The following is a 14437-nucleotide window of genomic DNA, read 5'->3' on the forward strand; positions in this document are numbered from 1 at the left end:
TTGCCATTAAATTATAACTGTCAGGAAGTTAGTCCTGGAGTCATTTGACAGAAAGGTGTCTGAGCCACAGATTTAAAGTGATATGTTTAAAATGCTGAGCAACCTAAAATGATGTCTGAAATGATTGATTTAGTTGTAGGTTAAACAGGGGAAAAAACTCAACTTTCTGCAGGGATTCTCCCCTCCACTTCTTGGCTGCCCTGGCTTTCTTCAAGGCTCATTTCAAATCCCATTTTCTGTAGGAAGCCTTTCCCAGTTCTCCAGCTGCTAGTGCCTCTTCTCTGTAGGTGATCTTGAATTTATCCTATACTATCTGTCTTATTTGTACTTACCTGTTTATATGTTTTCTCCCTCATTATTTTGGGAGATTCTTTGAGGGCAAGGTCATGCCCTCATGAATTAATGGAAACAACTTCCTCCCTTTTCATTTTTTCAGATAATCTGACATTATAAATCTGCTTCTACTCCTGGTTCTGGCATCTGGGGTCAAGCAGTAGAAATCTACTCCCTCTTCCATATGGTATCACATTCAACTACTTGAAATAAGTCCTCATTTTCTCTCCTTTCCTTTAAATGAAATACTACCAATGCCTTCTGGGAGTCCTCAGTAGACATGTTTTTGGTCCCCTTAATATGTGCATCTTAACAAATATGTGAGGTTTGTCCTATGGCTGGATCTTTGTTCCCAAAAGTTCCTCCCTGTTTGACCCTTGATTGATCTGCATATATCTCCTGATTGACCTGGGAAGTTCCCATGTCTTCAACAATTATATTGGCCATGACATTTCAGATTAGGAATGCAAGGTTAACAAACTTCTTCTAATCCAGGTGTGTAAAGTTAGCCAACTTTTCTAGTCATCATGCCCTTGTGGTTGGGAAAGTGGGTCTCATTCCAGACCATCTGCTGAATGACTGCTCCTAAAGTCACTCCTCCCACTCAGTCTCTGTGAATTTGCCTAGAAACAACAATCTGATATAAAGGTGGAATCTTATTTGGGATCCACTGCCTGAGCCCCTGAGGTGTATCTGTGGGACCAAAGAGTGAGGGAGCCACACACTTCCATTCTTGTGAGTAATAATCTGCCTGAATCAAGATTTTTGGGCATATAGATTCCTTCTGAATATTCCTCACACAAAATCTCCTCACAAATACAATTCAAATAGGGCCATAACATGATTTACTCTGAATTTAGCTGAAACCCAGGAAAGAGAGCTTGAGGTCATTGTCTCCCCTGATCTGAGGACTTGGGCCCTGGTTTCTAGGGTAGCCACAACTGTCAGCAGATGATGTGAGCCCTGAAATGCTCAGCCTGGCCTTGAAAGTCTGCCACAAATTGTCCCATACCTATGTTCCTGTCCTCCACTCCCTCTAGAATCCAGCCTCCCTGGCCTTTTTGGTCTTCTCTCTTGCCCCTCTATATCCCACCTCTGTATCTCTGTACAGGCTGCTTCCTAGGACTTCAGGGATTCTCCCCTCCATTTCTTGGCTGCCTTGGCTTCCTTCAAGGCTCACTTTTTTTTTACACATTTTTAAACCCTTAACTTCTGTGTATTGACTCCTAGGTGGAAGAGTGGTAAAGGGCAGGCAATGGGGATCAAGTGACTTGCTCAGGGTCACACAGCTGGGAAGTGTCTGATGTCTGATTTGAACCTAGGACCTCCTGTCTCTAGGCCTGGCTCTCAATCCACTGATCTACCCAGCTGCCCCCTTTCAAGGCTCACTTTAAATCCCATCTTCTGTAGGAAGCCTTTCTCAGTTCTCCAGCTGCTAGTGCCTCCTCTCTGTAGATGAACTTGAATTTATCCTATATTTGTCTTGTTTGTACTTACCTGTTTATATGTTTTCCCCCTCATTAGTTTGGGAGATTCTTTGAGAGTAGAGTTATATTTTTCCCTTCCCCCCTAATATTTTATTTTTTTATAATTATGTGTAAAAATAATTATCGACCTTCATTTTTTAACATTTTGAATTCTAAATTATCTTTCTCCCTCCCCTCCCCACAAGGGTAAACATTTTGATATTTTTATATGTGCCATTATTCAAAACATATTTCCATATTTCTCATGATATGGAAAAAGACACATTAAAACATGCAAGTGAAAAATATTCTGCTTCAATGTAAATTCAGACTCTATCAGTTCTTTCTCTGGAGTTAGATAACATTTTCCATCATGAATCCTTTGGGGTTGTCTTGGATCACTGTATTTCTAAGAGTATCTAAGTCATTCACAGTTGTTCATTGTACATTACAGTTTTTGCTGTGTACAATGTTCTCCTGGTTCTGCTCATTTTATTCTACATTAGTTCATGTAAGTCTTTCCAGTTTTTTCCAAAGTAATCCTGCTCATCAGTTTTTTTGTAGCATAAGAACATTCCATTACAGTCATGTACCACAACATGTTCAGCCGTTCCCCAGTAGATGGACTTCTTATTTTCCTTTTCTTTATCACCACAGAAAGAGATGCTATAATTATTTTTGTAGTAATAGATTCTTTTATCTTTTTTATCTCTTTGAAACACAAATCTAGTAATGATTATTGCTGGATCAAAGTGTATGTACTGTTTTATAACCCTTTGGTCATGGTTCCAAACTGTACCCCAGAATATTTGGATTGATTCACAACTTCCCCAGCAGTGCATTAGTGTCTCAGTTTTCCCATATCCCTTCCAAGTTTTGCCATTTCCCTTTTCTGTCTTAATGGTCAATTTGATAAATGTGGGCTTGTGCCTCAGTGTTGTTTTAATTTGCTTTTCTTTAATTTATAGTTATTGGAACATTTTTTACGTATCACTTATCACGTATCATGTAATACCACTTATCAATTATGGAATGACTTGTACTCTTTTCCATTTGATTAATTTCTATTTATTTGAGAAAGGAGGCCTTTATTAGTCTTGCTATAAATTTTTTTTTCACCAATCATGATTGTTGTGTATTAGTCTCTAGTCTACCTTCCTCCCTATTTATCCTTTTCTCTCTTCTTACATTCCGTCCAAACTTAAAAGTATTTAGCATCTGGTCACTGCATCATCCAGTTTGTCCTCTTTTCTATCAGCCCACACACATTATCCTCTTCCCCTTCTACTTTCCTACAGGGTAAGATACACTTCTATACCCAATTGATTGTGTACGTTCTTCCTTCTCTGAGCTAATTCTGATGAGAGTAAGGTTCAAGTGGTCCCTTTCCCAACTCCTCCATCTTTTCCTCCAGTGTAAAAACTCTTTCGTGACTCTTTCATGTGAGATAATTTGCCATATTCTATTTTTCCTACCCCCTCTTCCCAATGCATTTCTCTTTATTACTCCTTAATTTTATTTTCAGTTTAAATATCATCCCATCATATTCAATTCATGCTTTTTCCTTCTGCCTATATATAAAAATATTCCTTTTAACTATCCTAATAATGATAAAGTTCTTAGGAGTTACAAGAATCATCTGTCCATATAGGAATGTAAACAGTTCAAACTTATTGAATGTCTTTCAATTTCTCTTTCCTGTTTACCTTTTTGTGCTTATCTATAATCTTTTATTTGAAAGTTAAATTTTCCATTCACGTCTGTTCTTTTCACCAGAAATGTTTGAAAAATCCTCTATTTCATTAAATGTCCATTTCTCCCATGAACAATTATATTAAGTTTTGCCAGATAGGTGATTCTAGATCAAAGTTCTAGATCCTTTCTCTTCCAGAATATGAATTTCAGGTCCTCTGAACCTTTCTTGTAGAAGATTCTGATTCTTGTTATTCTAACTGTGGCTCCATAATATTTCAATTGTTTTTTGGTTATTTTCAATATTTGCTAATTGGCCTGGGAGTTTTAAAATCTGGCTATAATATTCCTTGGAGTTATCTTTTTGGGATCTCTTTCAAGAGATTGGTGGATTCATTTTATTTCTATTTTATCTTCTGGTTCTAGACCATAGGACAATTTTCCTTGATAATTTCTTGAAAGATGATGTCTAAGCTTTTTTTGAACATGGTTTTCAAGTTGTCCAATAATTCTTAGATTCTCTCTCCTGGATCTGTTTCCCAAGTCAGTCGTTTTTACAGTGAGACTTTTCACACTTTCTTCTATTCCTTCATTCTTTTGACTTTGATTGTTTCTTGGTGTTTCATGGAGTCCATTAGCTTCCACTTAACCAATTCTAATTTTTAAGGCATGATTGTTTTGAGTGAGTTTTTGCATTTCCTTTTAATTTTGGCCAATTCTGCTTTTTAAAAAAGTTTTGTCTTCATTGGATTTTTGTGCCCCTTTTACCAATTAACCTGTTCTGTTTTTTTAAAGTATTGCTTTCTTTGGTATTTTGTGTGTGCTTCCTTTACAAAGCTATCAACTCTTCTTTCTTGATTTCCCCCATCATTCTAATTTTTCTTCTCTTACTTGATTTTTAAAATCTTTTTTGAGTTCTTCCATTAATTCTTTTCAGATGTGAGACCAATTTATATTTTTCTTGGAGGTTTTGGGTGCAGGAGTATTGATTTTGTTGTCTTTCTCAGAGTTTGTGTTTTTGTCTTTTCTGTCCCTAAAGTAACTTTATGTGTTGGTTTTCTTTCTGTTATTTTCTCATTTTCCAATCTTTTTATTGTTTTTAACATAAAAACTGTTGTAGTTGGAGTATGAAACTGTGGAGAAGGAGCACTGTTTCAAGTTTCAAGTGCCTTCAGAGTTAACTCTGTGTATTTATAAGTTTTCAGTTTTTCACAGGTGGTATGATCTAAGGAGTGATGTTTTTAATACTTTTCCAACCTGTGCTCTGGTCTGTGAGCAAATACAAGGACTCTTTTTTGCCTTGGAATTATGTCCATGATCCCCTTGTCCCTTGTGGCCCCAAGTGCTCCTCCTTGCTCTGGAACCTCAATCTAGGACTGTAACCTAGATCTGTGTATGGGCAATGTAACTGAGTCTTACATCCAGAGCCAGAAAAAGGGACTTTTGTAATCTTCTGAACAAATGATCCCCCTTTACCATCTGTGGCTGAGAGCTCTGGAAGCCTTTGCTGCTGATTCAATCTCCCCCAAGACTTGTGTTGGTTTTCCAATGTAGGGCCTTGCCTTGGTGCACCTGGTCTGCACTCTACTTCCACTCTGATCTTTCATTCTGACCTTCTAAGTTGTTTTGAGATAAATAATTGTTTTACCCTATCCTTTTGTGGGTTGTGCTGCTTGAGAATTTGTTTTGAGGTATTACATCAAAGTTATTTGGAGGGCAATTTGGTAGAGATCAAGTGGTGTCTGTGAACTTTCTCCACCATCTTTGCTCAATTTTCTCAACTATCAAAAAGGCATAATAATAGCATCTGCCTCCCAGAGATGTGAGGAACAAATGAGATATCCCAAGTAAAGTGCTTTATAAGTCTTAAAATGTTTTATAAATGTTAGCTATTCTCTTTGTGATGGCAAAGAACTTGAAATGGAGGTGATTCTCATCAATAGGAATTTTAATGTAAAAAATAAATAAATAAGTAAATTAAAAAAATTAAATGTTAGGTATTATTTTTCTCCCAGGAATATGGTCCTACAAAAACTCTCTGATGGTTGGAAATGGAACCAAGTTTCTGATCAACTGCAGTGAGAGGCATTCTAGGCTGTCTTTGTCATAGTAAAGATCCAAGAAAGGAAGGGATGCCTCTCTGCAGGGTAATTTCTATGGGGAGGAGGAAAAAAAAAGAGGAGGCAGGGACAAGAAGACTCCCACAGAGGGTCCTGGAAACTATTTAATGCTCCTGGTTGCTGGAAGTACTTTACATCTGCCTCCAATGGCTTCCTGAAGCTGTGGCATCATCTCATTGCAGAGGTTGCAAGCAGATCCAGTGAAATCTTTCCAGTCAAAGGGGGTACAGACAAGATGAGCCCTAAGGTAAAACATGACCTAAGTAGTACTTGTATTTGTCTCTGCCTCCATCCATATTCCAAGCCTCTCTCTCTCCATCTTCCTTTCTCTGAAGTGTCCAGTCCCCTTATGCTGTCCAGGCAACCTAACTATGGTCACCCCACCCAAGCCAGCTCTGGGTCTTTTCCAGATAGAAAAACTTCCTGTCCTGGCCCCATTCCAGAGCCCTGCTCTAAATGAATAGGAAGCAACCTAAAATAATAATATCTATGTCAAATAGTTGGCAAACCTCAAAGGGTTTTTATAGATACCAGCAATGATTATTTTTATAATATTATTTCTACTACTACTGTTACTACTATTGTTGCTGCCACTGCTGCTTATAGATCAGGACGACCCTTGTGATTTTATTCATACAAGGACCTCCCTGCATGAGGATTTTGCTAACTACACCTTAGGGCTAGTCTATTGTCCTCATACTATCACGACTGGAATAATTGTATAAAAAGTTTCTAGTCTGACAGATGTTTGTGTTTCTTATTAACTCCTAAGGGGGAAACAGTATCTCTAAATTTAAGGCTGTCACTAATTTGGCTTATTTCTTATGTTTCAGCTTTACTTTAGGAGTTGGGCTGAAAAGGTCTAGTGATCGCAGGAGATTGAAAAGTAACTTGTATCCTCTCAGTAAGTTATTTTCATTAACCATTTTAACTAACAAATTCCTCCTTCAATAATGAGCACAGTTTGTTAAAAAACAACAACTGGATAATAGAAGGTAATGAGAAGTTGCATCTCTAATAGTATTTTTCAATTTTACATTCTTGTGTATTATAAAATATGAAATGATATTTCTTACAATTTGGGTGACATTACTTCAATTGGACACATTTCCACATTCATTTACAAAAAAATGGGAATTCCTTTTAGAATCTTAAAGTAACCCAAATAATAGGAAATAGTTGTATAGTTCTCACCATGACAGACCCTGTGATAAGCACTTTCTAATTATGGGAAGAGGAAAGCATTGTCTGTCTGAATCCTTTACATGTAATGTAATGTAATGTAGTAAATCCTTTACAGGAAACACAATGACTTATACAGGAGGGAATCTGCACAGGCTTCTGGAAGGAGGGAGAGTCTTAAGAAATTTGAAAGGAGAGAAGAATTGTCAGAGGCTAAAAGAAGGAGAGAGAGAGCCCTTCAGGCTTTGGTTGGGGGGCAGGGTCCTTGTGGAAAGGTTTGAACATAGGAGGAATCTTTTCCTCGAATGCTGGATTATTATGGAAAATTTAGAGGGAAGTCCCTAAACTGATGAGGGCCATACCATGGAGGATCACCATACTCTCACAAAACATCCCTTCATAGCATTATCAGAACCAGAATCCTGGACCATTTGGGACTATTGCTCCAATCCAACATGGTGATTCTGACATATTAATATTTTAATGGGCATAGAGTAGGGTTATTTAAGTAAGGGCAGAAATCTAATAGAAAATATTTCAAATAATTTATATTAAACCATCTTTTTCCATTTGGAAGTTTGCCCTCTGTCTATACAATAGTATTTGTCATTTTTTACACCTTTTTTTCTGTTTCTTCTTGACTGTTATTGTGAAATCATTGTAATCTCCCTCTACTATAGACATAGGCCTGGTGTGGATGCTCTAGGGAGCAAAAACCCTTTGGAAGAGAGAAGCTGCGAAGACACAATGGTAAGTAAAAGGGAAGAGAAGGAATATTGCTGAGTTTTTGTAAAGTAGATTTCACAAGTCTACTGAAAGCCGTCAAGTCCTCAACTGGACTACTGGTTGATTTTCCTCATAGGCTCCATGTACAGAGGCAGCATGAAGTAATGGATAGGGATTGTACCTGGGAGTCAGGAAGTTCAGGGTTCTGGTCCTACCTCCCACACTTACTAGTTGCTAATTTCCCACTTAAATTTCTTAAGGCAAAGCAGCCAGAACACTCTTCTATCTCCCTTAGTGGAAACAATTCTTTCCCTAGAGGAACCCCTCCTATCTTCTCACCTACAAAATCATGGATGCATTTAAAAACTGCCATATGACACGGTTAGCCGAGACTCAGTTTTGCTTCCTATCCTCATCCCCTTGTCATTGTGTTCCTCTTTTGGGTACTGCCTTCACCCCAGTTTCTTCATCAGTAGGTTACTGCTTCTCCCTATAAGTCTCCACACATATTCAAGGAGTACTCTAGGTCACTGGAACACCCCCATTGACATACTCTTCTTTCCTTCCCTCCACTGCACCATATCTGACTCTATTATTATAAAGAAAGTATTTGTTGCATGAAATAGGGGTTGTATATTGGGCAGTGAGTGTGGAATAAAAAGGAATTGCAACTATGAAAATTTGTTTGAAAGAATATATATATTTATTTCACTTTTGGTTATTTTTATGTAATATTCATTTGTTTTTAACATTTAAAAAAATTTGAGATATGAATTCTCTTCTTCCCCCTAGCCCCTCCCTGACCCATTGAGAAGTCAAGAAATGTGATATCAAGTATACAGGTGAAATCATGAGAAACAAATTTCCATCTTAGCATGTTGCAAAAAAAAGGGAGAAAAATAAAGAAAGTGAAAAAATCATACTTCAATCTTCACTCAGAATTCATCAGATCTTTCTCTGGAAGTGGATTGCATTTTTCATTATAAAGTCTTCAGGACTGTCTTGGATCATTGTATAGATAAGAATAGCTAAATAATCCACAGATGTATAATAAATCTCCACCTCTTCTTTTAATCTTTAAGTTTTTCTTTTAAAAAATAGTCTATCCTAGGTTGTCTCTTTGCCTCTTCCCTTTCCAAATGAATTTGTACCATATATAAGAACTCATAGCCTTAGGTCTGACAACAAATTGTGGCACATGAATAGAATGGAACATTATTTTCCTTTGAGAAGTGGCAAATAAGAGAGCAGAGAAATCTGTCAAGGCCTGGATATTTTTTTAGATCCTGGGACCAAAGTTCATCCCTGACTTTCCCCTTTTCCCCAGAACCTGCCTGAGCCTGGGACAGGAAACTGCCATAACAGTAAAACCTGGCAGAACATCAGGATTTCCCTGTCAGTTCTAGACAAATGATCTCCTGCATCACTGACCATCAAGCCTGAGAACCTCCCACCCCTAGAGATTGAGGTTTCCAACCTGCTTAGGGCTATCCAATCATCTGGACACAATTACCCTAACATGGACCAATTAGAGGAAGCACAGGTTACCTCACCCCAGACCACCACCCTATAAAAAATTGCCTCCTTCTCCCCCCAGGTGGAGACCCCTAGCCATCTGCTTGTTACAGGCTCCTCCCTTTTTCTCCCTTCTTCAACCTGCCCTCTTCTTTCCCACGATAAAGCTTCCTTGCATTACTCAGTCTCTCTGTCTCATTAGCCTCTGGTCGGATGCCCGCCAGCCAGGTTGGACAATACTGATGCAGAATGAAGAAATAGGTTCAGAGAAACAACATACAAAATGAGTATAGTGATGTAAATGGAAAGAAAAATGCTTTAAAAGCTTATGAATTCCAGTGAAATACAGTGGGGTTTTTTAAACCCTTAACTTCTGTGTATTGTCTCATAGGTGGAAGATTGGTAAGGGTGGGCAATGGGCATCAAGTGACTTGCCCAGGGTCACACAGCTGGGAAGTGTCTGAGGCTGGATTTGAACCTACGACCGCCTGTCTCTAGACCTGACTCTCAATCCACTGAGCTACCCAGCTGCCCCTCCAGTGAAATATGGTGATTAATTTTGGTTCCTGAGAATAGAGGGCAAAATGTATTTTTCTCCTCTTAACAAAAAGTTGGATGACTATGGATGTGGAATGTTGTATACTGTAAGGTACAGTGGATACTAAGAATCAGAATTACAAGGACTTGAGCCATGTCTCAGTCATCAACAATGTGACCCAGAGCAAGCCAGAATTCTGGCCAGGTGTGGGGGCCAGGCCTCAGGTTCCTCATTTGGAAAATGAGGGTGCTAGACTTTAGGATCTCTAAATTCCTTTTCAATTCTAAGTCCATGATCCTGTGATCTTATCAGATATAGTTGGTCTACTGTTTTGGCTGGCTTTGTTTGAAAATAAGTTTTGAAAAAACATTTGAAAATAACTTTTATGCAATAGAAGCACTATTCAAATATTCTCTCATTAGCTCTTCATAACAAGCCTGGGAGGCAATCACTGTCCCTGTTTTGCAAATGAAGAAACTGAGGCAGATGGGCTTAGTGACTTTCCCTTGGTCACACAGTTAGTGTCTGAGGCCAGATTTTGACTTTAGTCTTTCTGTTGTCCAATGATCTTATGACTGAGATCCCTTGTAGACTTTTTTTTTATAAAGGAAGGGTCCATTGCAGGAAAGAGGCTCATATTGGCAGTAAATGTGGAATAAGAAGGGAAAGCAGCAACATAACTGAAAAAAATAAAACAAAACAAAAACCAATCAAACCCTAGCCATTCTCCCTCCCCACCTGCCTTTAATCTTAATCTTTACTTTTCAATAGAATACTATGCTAGTTGTTCTTCTTGCCTTGGCTATCTTTGTGACATTATGTGATGCCTTTTGCTTCATGATACCTTTGAAGATCACTAGAGAGAAGAATCCTAAAGGTAAATCATTGTTTACAACTATTTTCTATTTCTAGGGATGGGAAAATTGGTTTAACATGAAAAGTGGCTAGGGAAAGTTTGAATGGTGTATATATGCCCCTTGGACCCAAATCCCATGGTATGGGAATAGTGAGCAAAGGGTAGAAAAAGTATATTTAACCTACAGATTTGCCTGTAATGGAGAAAATAGTCAGTGATCTAAAAATACATGTAAGATCCTTCTCCCACTCCCACTCTTCTACCACATAATTAGGAGACAGAACTTAATTTCTGTGTGTAATATATTTCTAAGGGGCAGCATGCTACAGTGGTTAGAGATGTAATACTAGAGTTAGGAAGAGATGAATTTAAATCCCATCTTGAACATTTGGCTAGTTTTGGGCTGCTGAGTCAATCAATAGAACCCTCTGTTCCTAAAGCATTTACCTACTTCGACACTCAATTCAACAAGCATCTATTAAACATCTACGAGATGCAAAAGGTTGCAGTTACAGACAAAATTAATCGTGGAAAGAAAACTAAAATGAAAAGAAAAAGAAACCCTAAAAAATTTCTTGCTTTCATGGAGTTTTTGTCCCACTGTTGATCTGCTAACACAGATCATTTTCTAAAGAAGCATATTGGATGTTTCCATTTGTCATTATGAAGTCTTAGGGAATGATTGAAGGACTGTTCTTGAGTTGTATTGGGGGAGGATGTCCAGGGAAATTGAAAATACCTTTTGGAGGCCTTGAAAAATGGTTTAGAGTTTCCATTGTTAAGAAGCTGAAATACTGTACCATTCGAAGTAGCTTTAAAAACTTGATAAAATCTTTTCTAGAAAACTCATTAGCAGTGTAGCAGAAGATTCACCATATGTTCTGTCTTAGGTTGCAAGGATAATGACAACATAATGCACAAATTCAAAAGTGAATGGAAAACTGAAAAGTGTGAGAACTGTGTATGTGATTCAAGAAGTGGAATAAAATGCTGCACCAAGTGAGTTCAAGGCCAATTCTAAATAGACAGACATGAAATTACAGAATCTTTGAGTTGGAAGGGACCTCAGGGGCTATGGAGTATAAGTGATGTGGGAACCAGAAGCCCTTGCTCAACAAGTGGTTATCTGGTCTTAGTTTGAAGATCTCCAGTGAGGGCAATTCCCCAGTGGAAACAATTCCTCAGATACATACATATTTTCTGTTTGACCCTGGGTAAATCATTTGACCTTTGTCAGTCTCCATGTCTTCATCCATTAAAAAAAGAGGGTTTTGACTTTGATGATACCTAAGGTCCCTTCCAATATGAAATTTGGGGCAGCTAAGGAATAGAAGGGATAGAGTTCCAGGCCTGAAGTCAGGGACATCAGAGCTTCATTCAGTCTCAGATACTTACTAGCTATGCGAACTTGGGCAAGTCACTTAACCCTTTTTAGCTCAATTTCTTCATATGTCAAATGAGCTGGAAAAGGAAGGGGCAAACCACTGCAATATTTTTGCCAAGAAAACCTCAAAAGTGGTCATGAAGAGTTGGACACAACTTAAAAATGTCTAAACAACAACATATTTTTCTACTGAAACTTGAACTCAGAAACATCTGTGTGACCCTGAGTAAGTCATTTAATCTTTCTAAACCCTAGTTTCATCACTGCTAAAATAGAAATCATAATAGGGTCTTCCCAGGGTTATTGTGAGAATTGATTGAGCTAATAATATATGTGAAAAGCTTATAAAATATTAAAATGCTACATAAATGTTAACTGATAATAATAATATTGATTATAATAATAATACAACTTGAGATTCATAGATCATTTTCAGGTGCTATGCCATACTTTAGACCTATATTGAGTCTCGAGTATTCAAAAACACCCTCTCCCCATTCTGTACTTGAAGTTCTGAGATATATATATATATATATATATATATATATATATATCCTTAATTTCTTTTATAGTAATAATGAAAAGACAGAAGGCTTTTAAGGGCTTGCAAGTGGGATTAAGTGACTTGTCCAGGTTCATACAACTAGGAAGTTTCTGAGGCCAAAGTTGAGCCCAGGTCATTAAAAATGTTAGTTGTTGGCTTGGAGTAGGCTATATTCATTTGGGGCCTTGTAGTATGGGGTAATGCAGAGAAAAGTATGATGCCACAAAGAAGTGTTGGAGCTGAAAGATTTCCAGGCAAAGAACTCAAGGAATTTGAGAAGAAGGAAGGCAGTTTTAGTTAGGAGAATCAAAGAGTAGGGGACCCATGACCTAAGTCATGAATATGGGAAAAACTAGAGGCAGGGAAAACAGTGGAGGGGGCTCTGACAGCAGTCCAGGTGAGAAGGACTTGGATCACTCTGGTAGAAGTATGAGCAGAAAGAAGGCAGATGGATATAGATGTCATTATGGAAGTGAGTTCTATACATCTTAGCAATGATAGGGTAGGAGTGAGGGAAAGGAGAGAGGCCCAGATGACTCAGAAATTTCTCATCTGAGTGTCCAGGAAGATGGAGGTAAAATTAATAAGAATAAGGAAGTTGGAAATGAGCTGGGTCTAATGGAGAAGGTGATGGGTTCAGTTTTGAGCATGTTGACTTTGAAAGTGATGGTGTCTATGAGGAAATATCAAACAGGCAATTAGAGATGGAAGATTGAAGATCATGTGAGCAATTAGGGCTCCATATATATGTAGGAGTCATAAAGAAAGAGGTGTTCACTGAGCCTATAGTTAGAAATGAGATCATGAAAAGAAAGACTTGTGACTAAGAATAGAAGAAGGCTCAGGACAGAGCTCTGAGGAATTCCCATACTTCAGGGGAGGAGAAAGGTGAATCAGGAAATGAGAGCAAGAAGGTATGGCTACATAGGTACCTAGAAGCAGGAGAAAGTAGCATCATGAAAGCCAAGGGAAGAGTATTTATGCAGTATTGAATGTGTCTGAAAGATTAAAGGAAATGAGAACTGAGAAAAGTTTGAGGGAATTATAGCTTCAAGGAAGGGTCTTGTCAAAACAGGAGAGACTTGAACTTGTTTGGAGCCAGTAATTGGGAATAAATTAAAGTTAAGAAAAGAAAAGTGGAGATAATCCATTGGACAAGATCAAGAGGAAATGAGAGAAGAAGAGATAGGAGACTAAGAGGAGTTAGCCTTGTCAAGGAAAAGGATCACTTCATCCTCTAAGATTAGAACGATGGCATATATGATGAGTGACAACCTACAAAACTTTGGAAGTATTGAATCAGGGAGATGAAGGGAGATCCTGATATGCACTGTGTTGTAGTGGAGAAGGCAATGGTCTTAGAGTCAGGAAGTGAAGTAATCTGCTGAGGGATGTGGGAGCTTGAGTAGACAGAAGTTTTGAAATAATCAGTGTGATGAATATGATGTGACAGAAGTATTGATGCGGCCTGGAGAGGATGATGAGAAGTAAAGTATCTTTAAGAGAGATTCCGGATTCTATAAGTCCCAGGAGATATAAGGAGTGCTGGAGGAAGAGATCCAGGAGACAAAGGAGAATTTGTGTGATGATGGGGACAGAGGACACAATGAAAGGAGAGGGTAGAGGAGGGTTATAACTGAATTAGACAAAGATCAGAATGTAGGATATGTAAGCTACAAAGGACATTTTTTTGCTTTAGCAAAAAAGGTGGTTTTAAGTAATAAAAATTAGGGGAGCAGTAAGTCAGACTTTGTTACTATAAATACTGGAGATCTAAGCATGATACTGGGAGACCACATAGACCCCATCATTAAAATCAGAATGAAAGTCCGAAAGTCACTGCCATAGGAGAGGAAATGAAGTGATTGCTCTCCTACCATTCATTTTTTTTTTTACTTTCCCAACTAGCTTTGGAGGGAACTGAAATTTGTATTGAATGGATCTCTTGGTAAATAGAGGACCTTGCTTTGAATCCTTTCTATGTTCATTGTTTGACCTTGGATATCTAGCCTCTCTGGGGTTTAGTTTTCTCATATGGAAAATAAGGGAGTTGGACTAGATGACTCTAAGGTCTCTCCCAG

At 38.1% G+C, this 14437-nt stretch overlaps 1 protein-coding gene across 1 annotated transcript in view; it reads left to right on the top strand.

Moving 5' to 3' along the window:
* The window catches only part of LOC123234376 (beta-microseminoprotein-like), a 67793-nt gene that overhangs the window by 52597 nt on the left and 759 nt on the right, over positions 1 to 14437 (top strand). The window contains exons 2-4 of the mRNA XM_044660280.1: positions 7474 to 7543; positions 10344 to 10449; positions 11319 to 11427. Of these exons, the coding sequence (XP_044516215.1) occupies positions 7474 to 7543; positions 10344 to 10449; positions 11319 to 11427 (285 nt within the window). The remainder of the gene's footprint in view (positions 1 to 7473; positions 7544 to 10343; positions 10450 to 11318; positions 11428 to 14437) is intronic.

Source organism: Gracilinanus agilis, chromosome 2 (genome assembly GCF_016433145.1).
Source record: "Gracilinanus agilis isolate LMUSP501 chromosome 2, AgileGrace, whole genome shotgun sequence".
Taxonomy (NCBI): Eukaryota; Metazoa; Chordata; class Mammalia; order Didelphimorphia; family Didelphidae; genus Gracilinanus; species Gracilinanus agilis.